Below are 23,010 nucleotides of genomic sequence, written 5' to 3' on the forward strand. Positions count from 1 at the left end.
CATTCATAATTTCAATAATTAAATATTTTATGCAAAGATAACGAACACAAAACACTGATCAAAGAATATTAAAATGTTTTCAGTATAAAATATAACACAGTCTGATGGAATTATTACAAATAGTTTTGAATATGATCTTCTTGAGTCTACTGTAAGATATTCTTTTATTCATCCTGTGTAGCTCCAGCCAGCTGGTTAAGTTTATTTTTTTGTGGTTGTCTTATTTTGACAGCATTCAAGAAGTGGTCCAACAGATGTACTTTTGTATGAAGGTCTGCGAAAATGCTAGCCATTGCAAAATATCATAACTGTTTTCTTGAAGTTGTGCCATTATAATCCTAGCTCTGTGTGGTCTTGCATTGTCCTGCTGTAAAGTCAATACTTACTGTACAGATTTGCTTGTGTGACAGGTACAGCTCTACACTGAACCCAGCTGGGATTCAGTCACAGCCATTTGCAGGCTCAGAGCACAGATACAGTAGCAGGACTCAGTAAAAAGCTGCAAACCCCACTACAACACAAGACAGGTCTTTTGCTGTTGGAGACTTCTACATTGTCCAGTTTTCAAAAAAGTGTTGTTACACTTGTTAATAAGGACAGCAGTGTTTGGCAGTGTGGTTCCGGAGTTGTAACTGGAAGTTTGTGTGCTCATATCTTATGTGAGACTCTGATTTTATTCCACTAAGTATGGTAATTCAGCTAAATGTTTCCAGTAAATTACCCAGCTGTATAAGTCAGTGCAAATTAAGTCACTTTGTTTGAAAGTGTCAGCCAAATAAATAAAAAAGGAGAAGTACTAAAATGTTGGCTCAAGAACTTGTCAATGTATGGCAGGGCTTTAAATTTGACCTCAGTCATGGCTTTTTTAAAAAGGAGAGATTCCTCCCCACATCACATGTCCACCACCCCCATGGTTGGTACATGATGCTCATCACAACGTCTCCACACACAGAATATATTCTGACCTAAATATAAAGAAACCTAAACCTAAAGAAAATAGCTACAGTATTTCACCACCTAGCTATTGACTGAATGTCCTCTGGACATGCATTAATTCTGCTAATGGGCAGGGTCTGTATTGCTATTTTTAACTTGTAATCTCTTCTTTATTGAATTTCTAATGCAATAACCACTGGTAGTCACCTGCAGCGGCAGGCAGAGAACAGTTATGTGAATGAATTGGATAGGTCTAATAATTTGGGGGCTTGTCTGGCATCCCTCTGCCTTCCAGGATGTGGTCTGACCCTCCCAAAGCCAGTTTGTCTGTTTCTCTGGACCAGTCTTTTGTTTCTGAGGAAGAACTTCTAATTTTTCTTTCACAGACAGACATCCATCATTCATGCAAATACTAACCAGGCAATCTTCATTACTCAAGCAGGGCTTAATCACGTTTTCCATCCATTCATCCATTTCCTAAATGTTTAATCCAATACAGGGTCACGGGGGAGCTGCCAAGCAACAGGCACAAGCCGGGATACACCCTAGATGGGATGCCAGTCCATCACAGGAAACACACAGACACAGACATGCACACACTCACACCTTGGGCTAGATCTGCCAGAAGCCTAATTAACCTAATATGTTTTTGGACATTAAGAGGAAACCCATGTACAGACAGGGAGAATGTTTAAACTCCAAGCAGATAAGCACATAGCATCCCAGGAATTGAATCCAGGGCCCTAAGCAGCAATGATAACACTATGCCACTGTGCTGTCCTTTCACTATTCTTGCATTAACTACAATTTTGAAATCTAAATTGCTGTTTATGCACATTTTAAGACATTTTTACAGTTTGAGCTCAAATAACTAAAACATTAAATGCCATTTATTTAATTCACATGACTTCCCAAGGAATATTGAAACTCAATCATCAGACCTCAATACATACAGTACTATTGACCTAACTATAGATACTATTATGTGGTATTAAGTATGGTGCCAAAAGGTGCCTGTGTGTGCCCTGCAATGGATTGGCATGATGTCCAGGGTGTACCCTGCCATGCGCCCATCACTTGCTGGGATAGTCTACAGCTCCCCCTTGACTCTGTATTGAGTAAAGCAGTTAGGAAGTGATTGGATGTAATACATCCCTCTATTGGTTGTCATTGGATGGATCCTGTGAAATAGGACAGTTTGCAGAAGTGTGAGCGAGTTGTCTTATTGCTGTATAAAGGTTCTTCTTTGCCACACAACAGCTACTCCACCTCCCTTGCACCACAATTAGATCTAAAGATTAAGAGTCACTGATAAAAACAATCTGCCATCTTGTTCACTGAACGTTTAGAAATGCATTAATAAAAGAAAGTCTTTAAGTTAGCTTTTTAAAAATTATAGATACTGTATGCAGCATCCAATAAAAGGCTTAATATTCTCATTACCAAAATCTACTTGTTCAGGATCTCCATTTTTATTTTTCTCTTTGTCTGTATTGAGTATATACAGTACTAAAAGGCACATCAGAGGGACATTGTATTCCACAACAAGTATACATAGACATAATTTAACATTGAGAATATCTTTTATGATAATAGGAATTTATGTCATATGAAATCTATTGTGGGTGAAATTATGCTACTTCACAGCCATATCATATACAGTGTATATATTCACCTGATCCAATTTGCATACTAAAACTTTTACCATGGACTCTCAATGCTACTGAATGCTAATGATTTTTTATTTTTTTAAACATTATCTATAACACTTGTTATACAGTACATCCTATTTTATGCCTGTCTAAATATTGGTCATTTGCATTATATACTATCGATAAGGGTCAATGAGAGTACAAAAAAAGATATATAATTAAGTTAGATTAAATTTAACAATAAATTGTATTTTCCTTTCAGTAAGACTTTTCTTGCAGAACACATCTTAACAGCCTTCAATTATTAGGTTTGCTTTGTGGGTATATTTATTTTAGGAAATGGATTTCTTTGAACAGTCCAAAGCATCTGCTAAATGTATTTAAGTAAATTTAATAATCCATATATAATAACCACACCCAAAATTAAAACCCAGATCTGTTTTTTCTCCCACATGTGGCAATCGTTTCCAAAAATATTATTTGAACTAAATTTCTGTAACTAACCCATTCATTCTTGAGTTAAAGACCCTCCATTTCATCATGCCACATCTTTAAAATTGTATCCAGTGGGTTTCAACCACAGTCTAAGTTATTACATTGAGCATGTTTAAATTATTCCTTGCAGCAAATTCTTTCCATGTGGGAATCATGGTATACATTGTTTTGTTAAAAAGTTACAGTAGGTTCATTTTTTAAATCTATTTTGGGATTTCGGTATAATTCATGTATACTTAGTTTTGTGATCTGATGTTACATGGTATGTGGTAAACATCATGATGCAATTAAAAATTAAATGTAGTTAAATCTGTTGGTACTCTCAGTGCACATTAAGGATAAAATCCAATGAGTGTGGATTTTTAGTATTATTTGGTCCAGATATTGAAGTATCTCATTAAAGATGCATTGGAATTTTATCCTGTTATTATTTTCTTCTCAAATAAAATGTGTACATACATTAGAATTTTTTGTAAACGTTTTATCTTGAGGCACACCTTACCTTAGGATGATCTGGCTCTATGGATATCAGAAAGCAGTTAAATATTTATGTGTAAAACTCCAAATGACACAAATGTTTCAGTGGTTCACAAGGAGTTTTTCTTTTTACCCCTTACCTTGTGATGGATTTACTGTATATAGAATGAGGTCACAGCTACAGGACTTTGAAAGGTGAGAGTAAGATTTAGTATTTTAAATTTCACAATCTACAATTGCACAAAGACATACAATGCAGTACATGTAGAGTTAATGAACTCTGAAAATCACCAGCTAAAGAGAAGATAGTGTTGTAATAGCCCATCTGAAAGATCCATTTTTGTTGGGTCAAGAATAAGAATAAAGTGCAAAACAATTGTTCTCTGATCTTGTCTTGACAGTAGAAGGGTCAGGAACAGATTAATTTCTTGGCAGTGTGAGGAGAGCTTACAAATTAAGTTACCAGTGCACAATCTTTTGTAATTCAATCAGCATTGGAAAGAGCATGGCAGTAAATTTAGGGTATACTGGATAGCAATGGAAATGGAGTATCAAATTTATTTATTTTCTCTGTCATCTGTTTGTGTTGGACCACTCGTTTATAGTACAAATTGTTACTGATGTTTGCAGAGGTGCTGCCAATAAATTAGCCTGGAGCTGTGTGTCTTAATAGCCCAAATTATATTATAGAAGGTTTTCAATGGAAGTCCAAATTCTGGAAGTGTTATTGTCCTCTTTTAATTCTTCACAGTCCCACTTAATGTATATATTTTTTCCATAGCTAATGGTACCATATACTGATCTCAATAATCCTATGGAGTGATAATTCTTTATTTCCTAATCCATGCACGAATGGTTGTGGTTCCAGCTCAAAAGAAGGTCAATATTGTAAGACCACGGCATTATAGGAGGTTCTCAATGGAAGTCCAAATTCTGGAAGTGTTATTGTTAAATGACACTTCCAAATTTTATGATAGAGTACTACAGTACATACACAAATGCTATTACTCAGTCATGATGCAAATAGCCATGCTGACAGGTTTAATTTCAAATAGCATCTTTTACAAATGTGGTATAACAGCTTGTGCTGTGCAATCCTATCTAATGTATATAATTCTTCAATTGCTAATGGGCACCATACTGATCTCAATAATCCTAGGGACTGATATTTTTTATTTCCTGATCCATGCATGAATGGTTGTGGTGTGCTTTCAGCCTATCTCAAAGGAAGGTCAATATTGTAAAACCGCAGCATAGTCACTATATCCATTGCTATCACCATTTTCTGTGGACTACACAGCTCCAGTATCTGTGCACCTATTGGCAGCAGCAATGAGCCATAAAGGCACAGTGGCTAATGTAATTTCAATTTTCTCATGACATCTATTCACATTTACTGTAAGACAGCAAAAATCCCCAAAGCATGAAACAGGGCAATGTTATCATCCTACCCAAACAAGGATAACAGCTGGGTGGACCGTCTAGCTACCTGCTCTTTTCCTTGCTGTAACCGCAAAATTTATGGAAATGGCTTTGCTGTCTACCACTTATACACTGTTGAAACAATTCAGTCTTAACAAGAAAGCGAATTCAGATGAGGCTGAAATACAGGTGACTAGGTGATGGCCTTGACAGACACCATCAAAGCTGCCTTCCACATTGTTCAGTTACAGCATTGGTGGATCTGCCATCTAATCACTGCTTATCATCTTGACAGTAGGATAGCAGCTGCATTTCTTGCTGTCAGAATGTAGAAATCTTGGTGTCACTTTTAAATGAAATCTCACCTTTGGAAATCTGCTAGAAAGATGCAGAGAAAGAAAACCTCCTTGGGTGTACATACTCTGAAAGCTAGTAGGGACATTCTCTCGTATGGTGCCCCCCAATATCCAACAGGGTGCCCACACATCTTGTGGCTTCTGCCTAACATCTATCAAATCACTTCTGTACCAAAATTTGCTCAGCAGTCAACCACCCCAGCGAATGATGTACTATACCATAAGCTGCACTGGCAGCTATTATTAGCAATTAATTTGGCTGGATAGTTGGAACGGTGCAACTTTGCTCCTGCCTTGGTTCTATCTCCGAGCTCAGAGCATACAGTACATAGTATTATTCCCTAGTCAGTGGAAAACTCTACTTCCCCAGAAAATTTCGGCCACAGACAAGGTTTCAAGGCAATGATTTTATCTTCTGTAAAACTCTCTTGCCTGGATTCAATCACAATCACTGGTGGCTCCAGAGCATACTGTACATACTTACACTCCATAGATAGCAATGAACTCTGCTACTGTACAGTATATCAAAAGATTGTCTCCTGCTGCAGACTTCCATCTAGGTGTCATCTTCTGTAACAGGCTCTCATATCCTGCTTTAACATAAAGGATCAATGTCTAACTGAATTCTTCATTGTAATCAGTATTTACTGTAAATAACTCTTGGAAACTTTCATCGGTGTAAAGAAATATTCCTGAATTATTGGAAATTACTATATTGCAATTTATCTTCAGTATTTCTAAACAAATGTTCCTAAGATATGTTATTGGATGTTTATTCAGACAATATTCTATTAAATTCTAAATTATCTGTTTTCTTGTTTTTCATTTAACATTTGATCATTTTGAAATATTATCATTGATACTTGCCCTTGCAAATTTAAGCAAAACACTTCTTTTCCCCATAAACAGACGCCTGCATTGCACCAGGAACTACATCCACATGCACCTGTTTGTTTCCTTCATGCTGAGGGCCATCAGCATTTTCGTGAAGGATGATGTGCTCTATTCAGGGTCTGCACTAGAAGAAATGGAGCGAATTAGTGTAGAGGACCTAAAATCTATCACTGAAGCCCCCCTGGCAGACAAGACTCAGTTTGTAAGTATCACATAAAGCTCCCTTCTGTGCTATTTTAAGCACCTCAATTTGTCTGGTTAATGAAAGTTTTGGGCCATAAACTGCTATAGGAAACATAACAGAAAAGATATCAGTTTGAAAAACCTGTTATAAGTATTTAGGAATATGTTATTATGTCCTGCTCAAACAAATCTTACACAACTCAAAGGCGACATTCTTTAGAAGAATTTGCAAGCGAACATTATAAATTTGGCAAACTAGGCACAGAAGGCAAGCATCTCTTTCTGAGATGTGAAAGAAACCCAGGAAAGAATCTTTATCTTTGTAATGGGTGTTTCCATATCATCTTTAGAAAGCTATTATTTTAATTAAGTGAATGGATTTAAACTGCTGCTCTATCGTTATGCGTATTGATGAAAACAAGATAAAATATTATGTTGTTTTCTCTTTTAGATTGGCTGTAAGGTGGTTGTAACACTCTTTCTGTACTTTTTGGCCACCAATTATTATTGGATTCTTGTGGAAGGACTTTATCTTCATAGCCTCATCTTTATGACCTTCTTCTCTGACAGAAAGTATCTTTGGGGATTTACTCTCATTGGCTGGGGTAAGTTAAACAGAATCCTGCACTTAGTTTTATGAGTTCCAGGAATTTCCATGATTTATATTTTTATAGTCAAGCAAACTGAATTATTTCCTGTTGATGAACTGTACCACACCTACAGTAATATCAATTCAGGAGACAGTTCACTTTCATAATATTAAATGTACAGTATATATATATAAATATTAAGTCTCCAAACTTAAAAAAGTGATGTTTTACTCTATGTTGAAACATTGTTAAAATATTTTGCGCCTATTCAATCAGAATTTTTCTTTAAAAAAAGAGGATTGTAATTATGAGTTGTTGTTACAAACCTCAGGCTAACTAGTCCTGGTACTGTAAATTGTGCGTTCTTAATTTCTGTAAAAAACAGTTTGTTGAACAAAGTTTTAAATGAGAACCACTTTCATAAAGTTGAAGATTAATCTGAACTCTGTTTTGAATTAATCTAACAAGAAAATTACCCAGTAAATATCCATTTAAACAATACGGCACTTTATTGGAGGAAGCTGAGAGACGAATCTTGTGGTATCCTGAAGGTAAAAGAGAAGTGCACTGTTAAGTATCTGAGCCTGCAAATTTTCAGTTACACCTCCAGTGTCCTGGCTACTACTACACATAGCTTCTAACTCAGTGTTACAGGAAGGACACATGAATTCACTTTTTCTAATACAATATGGATATTTAACAGTAACTACTAAACAGGAAGTAGAAAATTGCAAGATTATTGGTGAACTCTTGACAAATTCCGCTTTAACAAATGATACTAATTCTGCTCCGTTTCTTTGAAGCTATTTAAATAGGGTTTTGCAATGTGTTTTCTTCATACAATTGCAATGTGGTACCAAAGTGTCTTTTTACACAGCAAAAACAATGGGCTTCCACTGAACTAATACACAGAAAAAAGCAAATAAAAACAGTTGAGGTTTCAATTCACTGAAGTACAACTATGTTAAACAGATGGTGTAGCAATAATTACTGGATGTGTATCCAAAATATAAATAAATCTTACTGTTTTTGAGAAGCTTGTAACTCATATTAGAACTTTATAGTTTATACGTACTGTAGGTTTTCTCAAAATGCAAATTATCCTTCCATTCATTTAGCCATCCATTGTCATGCCCCATTTTATCATCAGAACGGCTAAGTAATGTACATTATTGCAATAAATGTAATTAGTTGCATTATTTTCAGTAGAAATAATGTAAGTTAGTAACAGTATAAATGTGAGTCACCAGTAATAAAAGAGCCAGTGTTAAAGCTCCCAAGCTATCAAATTAACAGATGTCATTCACAGATCAGATGAAGTATTTAATACAGTATATTTAATTTCTGTAACACAGTTATACAGATATGTAAAAGCTGTATTAACAAAACCAAGTGTTTAGTTTAACCACCAGTTAGTATAGTGCTGGAACCATGGCTATACCTGCCAAAATATTTCCCATTGGTGCACACGTTTATACTGTATTTCCTTGTGTGGTTTTCATTAAATACAATTAGATTTTTTCTTAAATCTGCAGTCTATTTAAGTATATTGAAAACACTTAATATTGCTTAGGTTTTGATATAGATATAGACATTTGTAATGCATTTTCTTCAGATAATAGTTTTTTTAGTTTTAAAGTTTTCAAGGTTCACAGACATTATGAATTATAGAAAATGATCAGTAATAATGAATTAAGCAAAAATGATGTTTAGTCAGTGTTTAAAAACAGACACTCCAGGACTAGATTATTTCTCATATGTATGGAGTCTTTGGGCAAATAAAAACAAAATGTTTAACCCCTCATATAGACTTATTATTAAGGCAGATTAAGATGTGAAAACAGATACCCTAATTACAATAAAGATTGTGAGGAAAGGTTGTTTTATCTTAATATCAGGTGACTGGAGTAAAAAAAGAAATCCAAACTATTACTTAAAATGTCTCCAAGTTGGAAATTCTAAGCACAATAGACCAATTTCTTATAGTGTTTCATGTTTCAGAATTAATAGGTGAATTAGAATAACATTGCCTGAATTTTAGTGTGAAACCTTATACTATCTACAGGTATCAAGCCAAACCAATGAGACAGAGGTAACCTACAACAGTTGCTGACTAATTATAAAATACCCCATTAATAAAGGGCAATTATGGTCATACTGTAGTTCAACTTTTGTTGAAAAGCAAAGCATATGCATGTGTTTTTCAGCCTTAACAGTGATCATGGTCGAAGGCCTGTGTCCAACATCTTACCTTTCCAGTTGGTGCAGAAGATCTTGTTATATTTTTTTTTGAATTTGTTGTATAAAAGAAGGCTGATGGTCTAATCATGTATATTTCATAGACGTATATGTAGTTCTTATCACTCCTCTCCTGTTATAACTGTTGTTACAATCAAGGTTATTAACAATTGGCAGTCAGAACAAAATCTTCTAGCTATACAGCACAACAAAAAGGAGAAACATTTAGAAATCTAAAAAAAAAACATTTTCTCTTTTTTGTAACTAATAAACTAAAGTTGGAAAGGTACTGTAAGTGGTTAAGATAATTTTTGTTTATCTAATGAAATCATATGAAGAGATACTTTACATGGAATACACAAAGTAAATTATGTAAATAGGTTGCTTTAATGTAGGTGTGAAAATGTATTTTCCAGTTGTTGTTCCTAGGAAAATAATGACAGTGATTTGACTTAAAATGGTATTTACTAATTCATCTAATGTCACAGACTTAAAAAATATGTTAAGTATATCATATAGTAGTTTTTCCTGTTAATTTATTTGATGATGGAATTTAGAATTTTTCTTCCTAATTCAGTGAAGTCCATATTCTGAGTCCATTTATGAGTAATAGCAAATGGTGTACTCTCTATGTTGACCTCTAAGATCTTCTTTTTACAGCATTTGTAATAAACAAAAATGGCAAGTTAATTTGAACTGTTATAGGGTTATTATTGTCATATACAAATTTCTGAACTGTATATAGGGGAATTTAAATGCATGCTCTGAGACAACTAGGCCTAAACTATTTTTGGAAAGTAGTTTTAAAACAACATGGTAACATACCTTTTTTACACAATAGGGTGCACTGTAGCTATTTACAGTATATAGGGGTAATGTAACCACTTAGAAACATATTTTCATGGTTGAAAATGAAGTTCCATAGATAAGTATTTTTTCTAATGTGCCTCACATTTCAGTTTTGTTTGGAAAGGCACTATTGGTTCTTTTCTGTGGGCTGCAGTTTTTGTGACAGGAGGCGTTAGTGATCTCTCCTGAGGATACTACTAAAAAAACAATGCAAGAGATGCATTTATTCACAAACTGTACTGATGGAATGCAGCAAGGGAATCATTATTTAGCTTTCATATACTTTTTTGTACAGTGGAACAACACGTGTATCCTACTCATTATACAGTACATACATTCTTGCACATGCACTGCTATGCTTAACAGATACATTTCTTTAGGTAATGAATACAAATTTCAGATAATTTAAGTTTGTGCATTACAAATGTTGACAGGGTGCATATTATTTCTTTGTTATTGCAATGTATTTTAATACATCACATTTTCATGTATAATGTGATGTAAAAAATAATTGTTGTGAATCACTGAGGTAGACTAAAAACAATAAATACTATACTGGACATACAGTAAATACTCCAAATTAAACATAAGCTTTCTCTGTGATTACTGATCTGCAGTAATTGTATGCAACTATTTTTTGGAACTCTCAGGAGTACTTTCAGATTTAATTACATAATTGCCTACAATCTTAATGTTTTTCCTCTTTTTTACCACTATAATGGTAACAATCAAGAAAAGGCCAAGAAGGTGAAACGTCTGTTGAAGTTAAAGAGGTCAAATGCAACATTGTGATCTTTCCAATTCTTGTTCAGTTAAGCCTGAGATGAAGGTCTTCATTACCTAGGTAGCAAAAGTTCATGTTTTTTTTTCAAATGCCTTTTTCTTTTCGGGTACAATTTGACATTATCTGCTTAAAAAAAGTTCAATTTGTCAGGGATACATGACATTCTGAAATATGAAAATACTTAGTATTTCTATAATCAAGCAGTTGAAACAATGACACTGTAAAATATCAGGAGGAAGTAATTTCAAAATGACTTTACATCCGTTCCCAGATATATACTGTATAAGGGCACTATACATTTGCTCAGGCATTTATATAATTACATTTACGTGTTATTGTTATTACTTTGCTTTTCAGCTTGTATTAAGTGCGGAACAGATACTGTAGGTTTCGTTTTGCTTACTGGCAGTCCAGGCTACCCACTTGATAATTTTTACTGCTACAGTATGTGTCTTGCAATGACTTGACCTCTGGGCTCTCTAGTTCATACAAAAGAAATGTCAGAGATGCTTTTGAATCCTGAAATTCTTGGCCAAACTAAATCAATTTATTTTAAACACAAGTTTTGACAGCAAATCATAATGCAAATGCACAATATAATCAGTTAAAATGTACCATTCTAGGAAAACAAGAAATAATACCCATGCAGGAATGTTGAGAAACTACTAGGATTGAAATGTATATATATATAAATTTGTTTTGAATATGTGTAAATTAGCATTAAGTTTCATACCCTTCAGTTTCATTAAATAGTTTTGTTTTTCTACAATGATATCAGAGGGGTCGTAATCTACTAGTCTATCACTACAAACTGTATAAATAGAGGCTAAATTACATTTTGTGAGTTTTTGCTTTGATTATTTTGCTGAATAGAGGCAAACAGTAAACAAAAACTGCTATTTAACTGTATCACTAATAATGAGCTTTGTGAATTTTCCTTTACCAACCAATATATGATCTTACATGTCCCATGGTATAGTTTATCCCCTATACTTATGGTTTTTTTTAGGCAGCCCTATGAACTGAGATATTTGTTTCCTTTTTGAGCATCTTCATTCAGCATGAGGTCCTCCAGGACTACTCAGTCTTTAACTATTTACCTTTTGACTCTCAACTACGGATTTTAAAAGAAAATAATAAACATAATAATTTTAGTTAATTTTATGAAAATATTTTGTTTGTTTTGAATTGTGAAGGTTATAAGCGGAATCCAAAACAAGTATTTAGAATCCTCAAAAGCACTGATAAAGTCAAATTAGAGGATTCCTTCAGAATGAACAGTGAAATGAGAACCAGAGGACAAAAGTAGAGATTTAAAACTCAGAGCAGGAGGCATGTCTTTACTCAAAGTAACTGAGTTAGATGGCTAAATAGCCTCCTCTCATTTATAGCCTTTCTTATCCATCCATCCATTTTCTAGCCATTGTATACAAAACAGGATCACAGTGGAGCTGGAGCCTATCCTGGCAAGCAACTGATACAAGATAGGATACTCCCTGGACAGGACACCAGTCCATCACAGGGCACACAGACATCAATGCACAGACAGCCGGACCAATTATCCTAAAAAATGTGTTTTTGAATTATGGGGAGAAACCAGAGCACTCAGAAGAAATCCACTCAAGCATGGGAAGAACATACAAACTCCACTTAGATAGAAACCCAGGAATTGAATTTAGGGCCCCAGCATAGCAAGGTCACATTGCTAACCACTGTGCCACCATGCCATGCATTTTTTACATGTGTTCTTATTAAGTAATTATTAAGAACTTCTGTGTTAAAATTATCAGTTATATAATCTTATTGTTTATTATGGATTGTTTTCTATTATTACTTTTACTATTTGAAAGTATTTATTTGTATACAGTACATTCTGTGTTTTTGCTATAAATGTGAATACTGCATTGGTCACTGGTTTTATTTATTATATAGTAACTTCTATTTTGTATCATGAATTAGACTAATTCTATTTATTTTCTCTTCAAAAAATATTTTATGGTCCTGATGTAGCTGAATGCTGAGTAAGTAATAAATAAATCACTTCTGAGTTGATCTGAAAAATAGTGGTATGAATAAACTGAAATCTCCTTTAAAGTTAGGCTTTACAGCTCCTGCATTGTACACACTGTGTGTATCATTTCTATATGCACAGCGCATACAATGTGGATGTTGTATTGCCCACTAACTGCATCACCTTTTTCAAAGAGTGAGAGGATTATGAGTAAAACTGTTTTATGGTAATGAGTAATAATTTCTATATTTTCTTTCTTTTTCAACTACTATAGCATGTTCACTATAACACGCAGATGGCAATTGGAGCTTTGGCAATCGTGCTTGTACAAGTTAACAAAGATAAATTGAAATGATCTGATATTGGACCTATCCTTATTACAAGTCATAAAGGTTGAAGGAATCATGATAAAAATTTGGTAGATAATTCTAAAACAAAGCTGTACCTGGAAGGCAACAGGGACTGGCTTACCATATGTGCTGCTGTATTTAGCCTTAGTTACTGTAGCTAGACTTAAGGAAATACTTTTCCTATTCTGTGGCTCAGACTTGAAATAAAATGAAAACCACAAGACAATGTAGGACTAAAAAACAGGTCTGTGGATTCTAAATCAAAACATTATTCGGTTGAAATATGAAAGCTTATCAGGTGATAGTATGTAACAAAAGGCAGTAAATACGAAGATAAGAAATTATGTAAAAGAAGAATAAGAATAGCAAGAAAAGAACAAGATGAATTTTAGTTTCACATTCTTTGGATGTTTGGTTTTGCCCTGACACTCCTTTATCTTGGCGCCCACATGAATTAAGTCTGGTTTCTCCACAGACTTCAGGATTTAATTTACACTGGGATCTCTTAAATAGTGTAGTGTCTGTTTAGGCTTCATAATTATGCAATTAAGAAGTGATGTTAACCAGAACAACTCACTAAATCACAGAATTTACAGTATTTATATTTTCTCTAATCATAAATACACGAATAATAATTCTGCTGTCTCTTGCTTACATCAGAGTAACAAAGGGGTTCACATTTCCAGTCAGGTGAAATTTTAATGAGGACGGCCTTTGATTGTTTCATGACTTACAATATCAATAGTTCTATATTAGCTCTGCAATGCATATCTATGATATCCTTTGGGTGACAAGACTGTCTATGCACCCAGTGTGTTTGATCTAGGGTGCAAAACAAAGGACATTTCGCTTTCTCTTTTGATTTTTTTTTTACTTAAAGATTTAAAAACTTAGCAGCAGTTACTATCTGGAAAACGCACTTTTAATGTTGCACTTTATCCTATATAAACTATATCCTGGGACAGTATCTGGGGTCCCAGGTAGTTTCAAAGGAAGCTTATGACTGTGTTTATTCTTACAGTATGTGTTCTTAGAAGAATATAGTGTATATTATTATCTTAAAATAACTCTAGACTGGGTAAGGGGTGTCTAGTTGCTACAGAATTTCACTTTTAGCGATTGACTGCAGCTTGGCTTCAAAGCCCTATATCAATCAAGTCCTGGGACCTCACTTGTTGCTCTTTATGTGGACTCATTCTTCTGTGAGAACATTTTAGTATGACAATGCAGATCCTCATGCTGCAATAATGTGTAATAAAAATGGGTTTTGCTGTGGATGCACTGCTTGCCAGACTTAAATTGTGAAAATAGGTGTCTCTGTGTTCAGCAATCTAAAAAGGGATATTTTTCCTGGTACTTTACCTACAGTACATGATGGCTGCAATATGGGTCTCTCAGGGTAGCTTAAAAGATCTGGTATGTTGGTCTGTCTTCAGCGAAATAAAAATGCTGGTATTGTTTCAGTACTCTCCACATTCACTTCTATAGCACTATTGCAACCTGATCTGTCTTAATATCCTATATCTTTTTTTATAGAGGATCCTTTTGTTGGTATTCATCGAGGCTGTAATTTTTCAAATATGTTTGATGATTAAAAATGAACAAAAACTGTTCTCACTAAAAGTGCCATTCATTGCAAAAAATCAATGAGTATCCTTGACAGAATAATTACTATATACAGTACAGTATATTTCGTGCAGAATGAAAATCATTTATATCTTTAAAACCCATTCAGTTACTTTTTACTTTTTTAAATGTGTTTTTCAAGCAAACCAATTTATTAACTCTATATAATGATTGGAATGCAATAAAATAATTATTTAAGAAATTCTCAAATATAACCACACTATGTATACAGTATAAATAATATGTTCTAATATGTAATCTCTGGTTTAATATCTGGAAGAAGCCCATATTTAAAACATGCTACTGAAGCAACAAGTACTATAGTTTTATTTTATTTAATCTGTTTGAGCCAATGGATAAAAATGCCTACACCATTAACATTTCAATGGAGTGGGTATTAAATACAGCTGATGTTCCATTTTAGAGAGGATTATAAAGGAATTATTTTTATCTGGAAACATTTTTTTATTATAAATACACTTGTTATTTAGAACTGATAAGAATTTCAATGTTATGGATTTTTCTGATTAAACAAGAGGGAAAGCTTTTACTATAATTTAAACAACTAAATTAAATTATAAAACAACGAGGCACAACAATTAAATGTTAACACATTAACACAAAACAGATAAGAGAAAAGAAAAGAAAATCAACCTTCTTGTTGAAAGTTCAAATTGTTGCACTGTCTTTTCAGGTCACACATTTTCTGTGTAATCTACACTGTAGGTGGTAGCATCTTAAAATCTTAGCACTTTACGGTCTGCCCAAAAATACTAATATTTCCACTACAAATGTAATTGAAAGCAGTTTTCTATCTGAATCTTAGTGAAGGTTCATTGTTTTCCAAAGGAGCATCCTGTGCAGATTTAGTCATAGCATTTTTTCCCCCTCTGGAAACACTTGACTAAGGTGTAATTACAGTACATTTGCCCAACATGATTGAAAATACTTTGAAGTAAAGTGCCAAACTGTGTTATTATCTCTGTCATTCTACAGAAAAAGAAGCTGCTAAGAGCAGAGAACTTGAAAACCCGAAATAAATAAAAAATGCAATGTTAGCTTGTGTGTTGCACAGAGTATTATCTCAGTTGCATGCAGCTTTTTGATTTGAATGATTCTTATTTTCATTCTGACTTATAGAGACTGAGACAACAAACTAGAAAAAGAAGGACACTTTTTGTAAAATATTAGCATTAATAATAACAATAATTTACAATTTAGTTGCTTGAAACCATAAGGAATGGGTTTAAGTGATCACCATTGTTTCTTTGTTTCAAAGAGCCTAGTGTTACAAGATAAAGATATGCGTACAAATTCACATATTTAGTACATAATACTATACATGAATCTAAGATAATTGCCTCAAGGTATTTTGAAAATCAGAAAGTTACATGAAACCTATTGCACCATACCTTATTTTAACAAGCTAAAAAGTCTCTAAACAAGATACAGTACTAGCAGCACAAAGAAATACAATGCCTTGCTAAGGAAATCAGTGTTGATCCACAAGAACACAAAAAGAGTGATTATTTGCTTTTAAGCAAAGATGGTATTTAATTAAACAATTCGAACTGAATTTTTATGTCTATTTCAAATTCTGGAGGTGTTTTATCCAGGGTTTCTCCTCTTCTAACTTCAAAATACTGTATGGTTTCCTTCTGTGTTAGCCTTGTGTCATGGGTTGAGTTAAGGAACATTTTAATTTTTTAATGCAATATGAGAGAAACTGGTGATATGTGTCATTGTTCATCAATGTAATGTTAACAAATAAACATTTTAAATATAAAACAACTTAATGGTTATAATATCAGGCTCAAAATGTATTATTATGAAAAAGAAGAGGCTCTCCTTCCCATTGATTATAATAAAAAGCAGCTGCATAATAAAATTAACATCTATCCAGTGAATGAAAGAGTGGGGACAATGAGCATGATATAATTCATTCCCTTGATTACATATTTGGCACCAAAACAAAATAAACAAGAGTGTTTCTGGCATGAGTGTTCATCTGCCTGTATCACAGAGAAAACATGCTGAGTACAAAAGACAAGTGTGTGATGTTCCATGATGGGAACAATGCGTGAAAAAATCATTTTGAGTTCTTTCAGTCATGAAGACTAGGTTTAGTGAATAATGCATGGCATCATTATTTCATTCAATACTGTCTATGGAACTAAAAGTTATAATAGAGGACATTACAATGAGGTCAGAGAAGCGTGAGATGTAGAAACATTAGTCATTTCTCATGTTGCTTCCTACTGAGAAAGAACTGGAATCTTATTGTTGAAGTGAAACCAGGGGCAATTATTGAATCTATTTGATCTATGACAGCATGTGTTGTCTGCTATTTATACAATGATGTTTGATGATAAAATTAAGAGTATTTGTTTTTTTAAACCAGGTTTCTCTTACCATTTTCACAAGATAACTTGTCATTGACATTTTTTTTGTCACTGTACTCTACATGTACACTAAATTATTTTAAATGTGTTAAATTCAAAAAGCATTATGTCATATAGTCAATTCATGTTTTACATTTTTAAAATACATTTTAAAAACTCCATAAGATTGCTTCTTTTGAACTATTTCATTATTTTTCTTTATGCCCTCCATGAGTTTTTAAAAGGAATATACTGTACTGTAGGGGCTCAAAAGCAATGGAAACTAGAATTAATGGATGTAGGCCAGACGATAAATTTCAGTTTTCTTTGTCTCAAGGTTTGATTTTGTAAAACAACCAGCTTACCCTCAATATTTTACCTCAAAAATAGTATTATCGCTGTTTTTGTATCTGTGTATCTGTGTTTTACAATTCATTATTTGGAGAGGTACAGTACAGTATATGCAGTAAGTACACATACTGTAGTTTTAAAGTGTACCGTATGTGGCATTCAGATGCAGCCATTCAAAATGCACGATACAACCCTGTACCGTGCAAAATTATCCATAGTTCACTGCGTTGTACCGCAGTATGTGATTTGGCTGGCTAAAATGACAGGGGCACTCATTGTGCATTTGTTGAAATGATTTAATCATTTAATCTCTTCACTGTGCATGTTTTAATCTTCTTAGAATTGAATATTTATGTGGAATTTTACAACTAAAGGGAAATTTTAGTAGTTGAGCATAAAAAGAAGAGGAGCAAAATCGCGCTGAAGGTCATAAACAATATTAATTTAGGAACATAAGCATATAATGTAAACTGTATATGGCTGGTATTGATAGTTTAAATAAAAAAATACACACCGGCATTCCACATTCTTCCTAAACATTTTAAGCATCAAAGTCTTTCAATCAGCTACATACTGTGGTTATTTTGGAAAAGTTTTTACGTGCTTCTTCTGACTATATTAAGTTTATACTGTATACTTTGTAAAAAGTTCTAATGTTTAACCATTTCTGCAAATACTTCCACTTGTTATCTCAATAAAAAAACAGATACTTTTTAGAATTTGATTAATACGGAATATACAGTATATGGAATCGTGTATCTAAAGAATTTAATAACAATATAATTATATATTTACTTTGTTGTATTGTCTTGCAAAAAATAATCTGAAATTCAAATTATGTAAAAATGTTTAAAAATGAGAGACTATTCAGCCTATCTAGCCTGTTAGCTGTTTGGTAGCTAATTGATCCAAGGATGTTTTGTTGTTTTTTTTATTCTTAAAGGAAGCCAATGTATAGGATTTAAGAAGATGTGGAATATTCATTAAAGACCTATTAATTAACATGAGTTTAAAAGCTAGTCTACTGTTAAATAATTGTTACAATAGTTTTCATTTTTTAGTTTATTTCACAAGTTATTTACCTTTGATATTTAAAATAGTTACCTTTAATATATAAAAATACATTTTTAAACTGGAGAACACTTCTATTAAAATACATTAAACACAAATTGTTATCATTAATATACTGTATATACAGTAGAAAAATAATGAGAACAATAGGTTTTCACTAAAAACACCAAACAGAAAGGAGAACATTAGAAGGATTTCTTATTACTATTAGTTTGCTGTTCATGAACTTTATAATGTTTATTTTGTTTGCTTTTTACTGTTTCTGTGTTTTAATGCTATTTGTTTTCATCAGTATGTATAATTTATACTGTCAATCATGTATTGTAAATAATTATTACAATTTGCTCTCAAATTACTGAGACTTATCACAGTATCAAATTTCTGACTTATGTGGTTAAATACGGATAATGATTATGCTAAGGATGGATGAAATTGAATGGTTTCTTAAAATTGATTGTTATGTTTTGTGTTATAGGGGTCCCAGCTGTGTTTGTTACTGTGTGGGCTAGTGGAAGAGCTACTCTAGCAGACACAGAGTAAGTATTGTAACTATATGAAATACAACCTGATAGATTAATCAAAGTATAGCCTATAGTGTTAATTTGCAGGAAATACGAAATGTTGTCAGATGCATTATATCAGAGTTAAGTGTTAATAATATTGTTATCATTAATATTCCAGTTGGGTCATAACTATCACAAGGTGTTTTCTCTGAAATGAAGAAATATGTGTGAAAAGCTTTCATGTTTCAGGTTTTGCATGCAAGACATGTATTTCTCTTTCTATTCAATATAGTTAATTAGGTAGCTTGATAATTAGGTAATTAGAAAGATTAGTGTTTTAGTTCTTTCTTCTTTCTTCTGATTGACGTGTACAAGAAATAATCAATTTAAACCGAAGATGGCCTTTTCTAAGTCTCTCTGTAATTCTTTCCGAGACTCCAGTCATTGTGGTCTTCATGGGTTACCTACTGTACCTGATTTTAAAATGTCTGTTTCCAGAGAAACTTAATTAGGATAAAGAACATTCCATAAGCATGTTACCTATGTCACTCCACTATGCAGGAAATGTTACCATCACTATTAGCTGAATGGTTGCCTTTCATTTCTTAATCACATGTTTATTGACTTGGTTGTCTTATATGTTGATTAATGATTTTCTGCAATACACTGGAGATTGTCAAAGATCTTTTCAAGTATATCTGTAATGGTGAGGCTAAATGTACTGTGCTATCACATAAATAAGTAAGCATTATGGCATTTGTACAAAGATTTCCACAGCTCTGTAGTATTATTTTTATTTTTGGTCTCTGCTCTGAGTGACAAACATCCTGATAGGCTGAATTTGGATCTCTCAGTGATTAGTAAACGGACATCTATATCAACAGAACATACAGTATGTAATTAGCAGAGAATACAAATGATCCTTATACTGTATATATCTTCAGTTGTATTTTAAATTTAAATTAAAATAAAATTTCTCCATTTTTGATGTGAGACAAATAAAAGTCTATTACTGTACATTGATGATACAGTACATACAGTATAGGATATCAAAGTAATACAAAGACATACTGTACTGTATATCAAATTGTTGCAAGGTTTTATACACATTTACTCGACCTTTCAATCCAAAATTGAACTTAAAATGGAAATTTTAATTCCAAATTACATGTCGTTTCTCATTATTTTATCTGAAAGCATGAATGAAAACACAGTGTTGTTCAGATGATAATTTATACATCTTCCTGTAGGTGCTGGGATCTTAGTGCTGGCAACCTTAAATGGATAGCACAAGTGCCAATATTGGCAGCAATAGTGGTAAGTAAAAACTGATTTTATTTAAATCAACTGTTTTATAAAAGGCACACTGTACATGTGAGCTATTTATTATGAACACAAATTACTACAATGTCAAATAATCTGTCAGGTGATTTTTATGATTGTATGACAGCAGGCTATCCATTTACTTTTTTGGTTTTCATGCAGAGCAGCGCGTTGGTTCTGTATAGCAGTTAGTGCTGCTGCCTTAGAGCTGTCAGGCCCAGGGTTTGTTTCTGCTCTCTGGCTCCTACTGTGGAATTTGCATGTAGTCTGTGTTCAGATGGGTTTTCTCTCAGTGTTCCTGTTTACTCCCGCCTTGGAAGACATTCTGGCTAAGTTCTATTGGCCTTTATAAATTGTCCCTTTTTTTCTGGTCTTGCAATGGATTGGCGTCCTATCCAGGTAGAGATGGTCATTTTCTTTCAGACCTGCCTTTTGACATATGCTTCCGGGATAGGCTCCAGATTGCCTTGAGTCTCACACGGATAAGCAGCATTCTGGTAAAGGAAGGATGGATGGACCTTATGCATAAAATGTTCAACAGCAGCATACATGAGAAATTGTACAGACCTTTGTGGCAAAGTAAATATTGAATTAACAAACTTGGCAGGAAAGGTGGCAAAATGTTTGAATAAGAAAAAAAAATCCCTGGGTTATTGCTTCAGCTCAAGCTTGTTTACATTGCTAATTTTCCGCCAGCAGCCTGAAGACAGGGCCATTCTAGAAATGAACAGATATTGTAAAGAAGCATAAATTGCATGCCTTAATTGATGTTTGATGTTTGCTTATGAGTACCACCTGAATATTCATACAAAAAAAAAGAGCAGTGGTGGCACAGTGGCAAAGTGGCTACCATTTCTGCCTCGCAGGGCTGGAGCCTTGTGTTCAATTCCGAGGTGCTATCTACATGGAGTATTTATTTTCTCCCTGTGTTTGAATGGGTTTTCCCCCAGCTGCTCCGGTTTCTCTCCACAATCCAGTGATATACTGGTAGGGTAATTGGCTTCTGGGGAAACTGGCCCTGGTGTGAGTGTGATCTTGTCCATGTTTGTGTTTGTACAGTATGTGCGCTATGATGGGGAGAATTCCACCTTGTGCCCATTCATTTTGGTCTCTGCTCTAAGCGACAAACACATGTTGATAGACTAAATTTTGCCCAAAACAAACCAAGATGTGCTTCTACAACTGAAATTTGAATGACAGAAACAATAGTAGTGCGAGAAAAAAATGACTGAGTGGATTTCTAAACATTTCGCTATGTTTATCTTAGAAACTTTGAACATGAATTTCTACAAGGTCTTAGTTTTTATTAAGATATCACAAAGGTTCAGTAATATTATTTTGTTCTTATTTACAGGTAAATTTTTTGTTGTTTTTAAATATAATCAGAGTTTTAGCAACAAAATTAAGAGAAACAAATGCTGGAAGATGTGATACTAGACAACAATACAGGTAAGAAATACCTAATATACATTAGGAGCTGTTTTTATTAACCTAGTTGTAATACAGACTTATGTATAGTTCCATGGTTGATATACATGTAAACTTATGAAATGGCAATATTTACATGGATGTTATTGTATTACACTAGTTAATAGGACAGTTTTATTATATCAATGTATTATGTTATGTAAATACTTTCAAATTTCATGGTGAGACATTTCTCGTTGGAAGATCAGAAGCTTTTAAAAAAATGTTACCCATGTAAGATGTTACAAAAACAATTTCTGTGAGTTATTAATTAAGTATGAGTAGATTGCCATTACAAATAAAGTTAATGTTCAGTTATAACAAATGTTATAAATACATGTACAAAAGTAATATTCAATTCATTGACTTTTTGACTACCTCAGCATAGAATAATAAAATATCTTAGCTTTAATCATTACATTTCAAAATTATGGATATGAAGCAAATCAGCAAAGCTGTAATTACAATTAAATGTCCCTTTGGGGAGAAAGAAAGAGCTCTACTTTCTTCCCAGCCAAAAGGAGGAGCTACAACAAAATCTCAAGAGGTGATTTTAGTCAAAGAGATGTCTGCAGCACATGAATCTTCTCTGCTCTCTTGGGGTGCTGTCCATTTTGGGTGTGGTCTCAGGAAGATGTTGTTGGAATGCAAAGTACTGTACCCCTGTTATGTTCAGTTGGGTTGCAGAACCATCCACCATGGGATTTTCTTCATCTGCCAAATACTAAGCTTTATAAATATAGATTTTAAATTCATCAATGAATTTTATCCAACAACCTAACAGAAATGACAGAAATTTCCTTTTCCTTTGACAGAAAGCTGCTGAAGTCTACTCTGGTCCTCATGCCTCTGTTTGGTGTTCATTACATTGTCTTCATGGCCATGCCATATACTGAAGTTTCAGGAATTCCATGGCAGATACAGATGCACTATGAAATGCTTTTTAATTCATTCCAGGTATAGTAAATAATGTTAGAGACTCATACTTTGGAAAACAAATATTCTGTTAAGTAAGCCAATGAACTCTTCGAAGGTGTTATTTGATCTAATT

At 33.5% G+C, this 23,010-nt stretch overlaps 1 protein-coding gene across 2 annotated transcripts in view; it reads left to right on the top strand.

The window, feature by feature from the left end:
- Positions 1–23,010, top strand: part of pth1r (parathyroid hormone 1 receptor) — a 154,380-nt gene that overhangs the window by 126,231 nt on the left and 5,139 nt on the right. For both annotated transcript variants that reach the window (XM_088643038.1, XM_088643039.1), the window contains exons 6-11: positions 6,248–6,434; positions 6,867–7,020; positions 19,142–19,202; positions 20,420–20,486; positions 21,847–21,941; positions 22,775–22,916. In XM_088643038.1, coding sequence (XP_088499164.1) covers positions 6,248–6,434; positions 6,867–7,020; positions 19,142–19,202; positions 20,420–20,486; positions 21,847–21,941; positions 22,775–22,916 — 706 coding nt within the window. The remainder of the gene's footprint in view (positions 1–6,247; positions 6,435–6,866; positions 7,021–19,141; positions 19,203–20,419; positions 20,487–21,846; positions 21,942–22,774; positions 22,917–23,010) is intronic.

This window comes from Lepisosteus platostomus, chromosome 8 (assembly GCF_059453375.1).
Source record: "Lepisosteus platostomus isolate fLepPlt1 chromosome 8, fLepPlt1.hap1, whole genome shotgun sequence".
Classification (NCBI taxonomy): domain Eukaryota; kingdom Metazoa; phylum Chordata; class Actinopteri; order Semionotiformes; family Lepisosteidae; genus Lepisosteus; species Lepisosteus platostomus.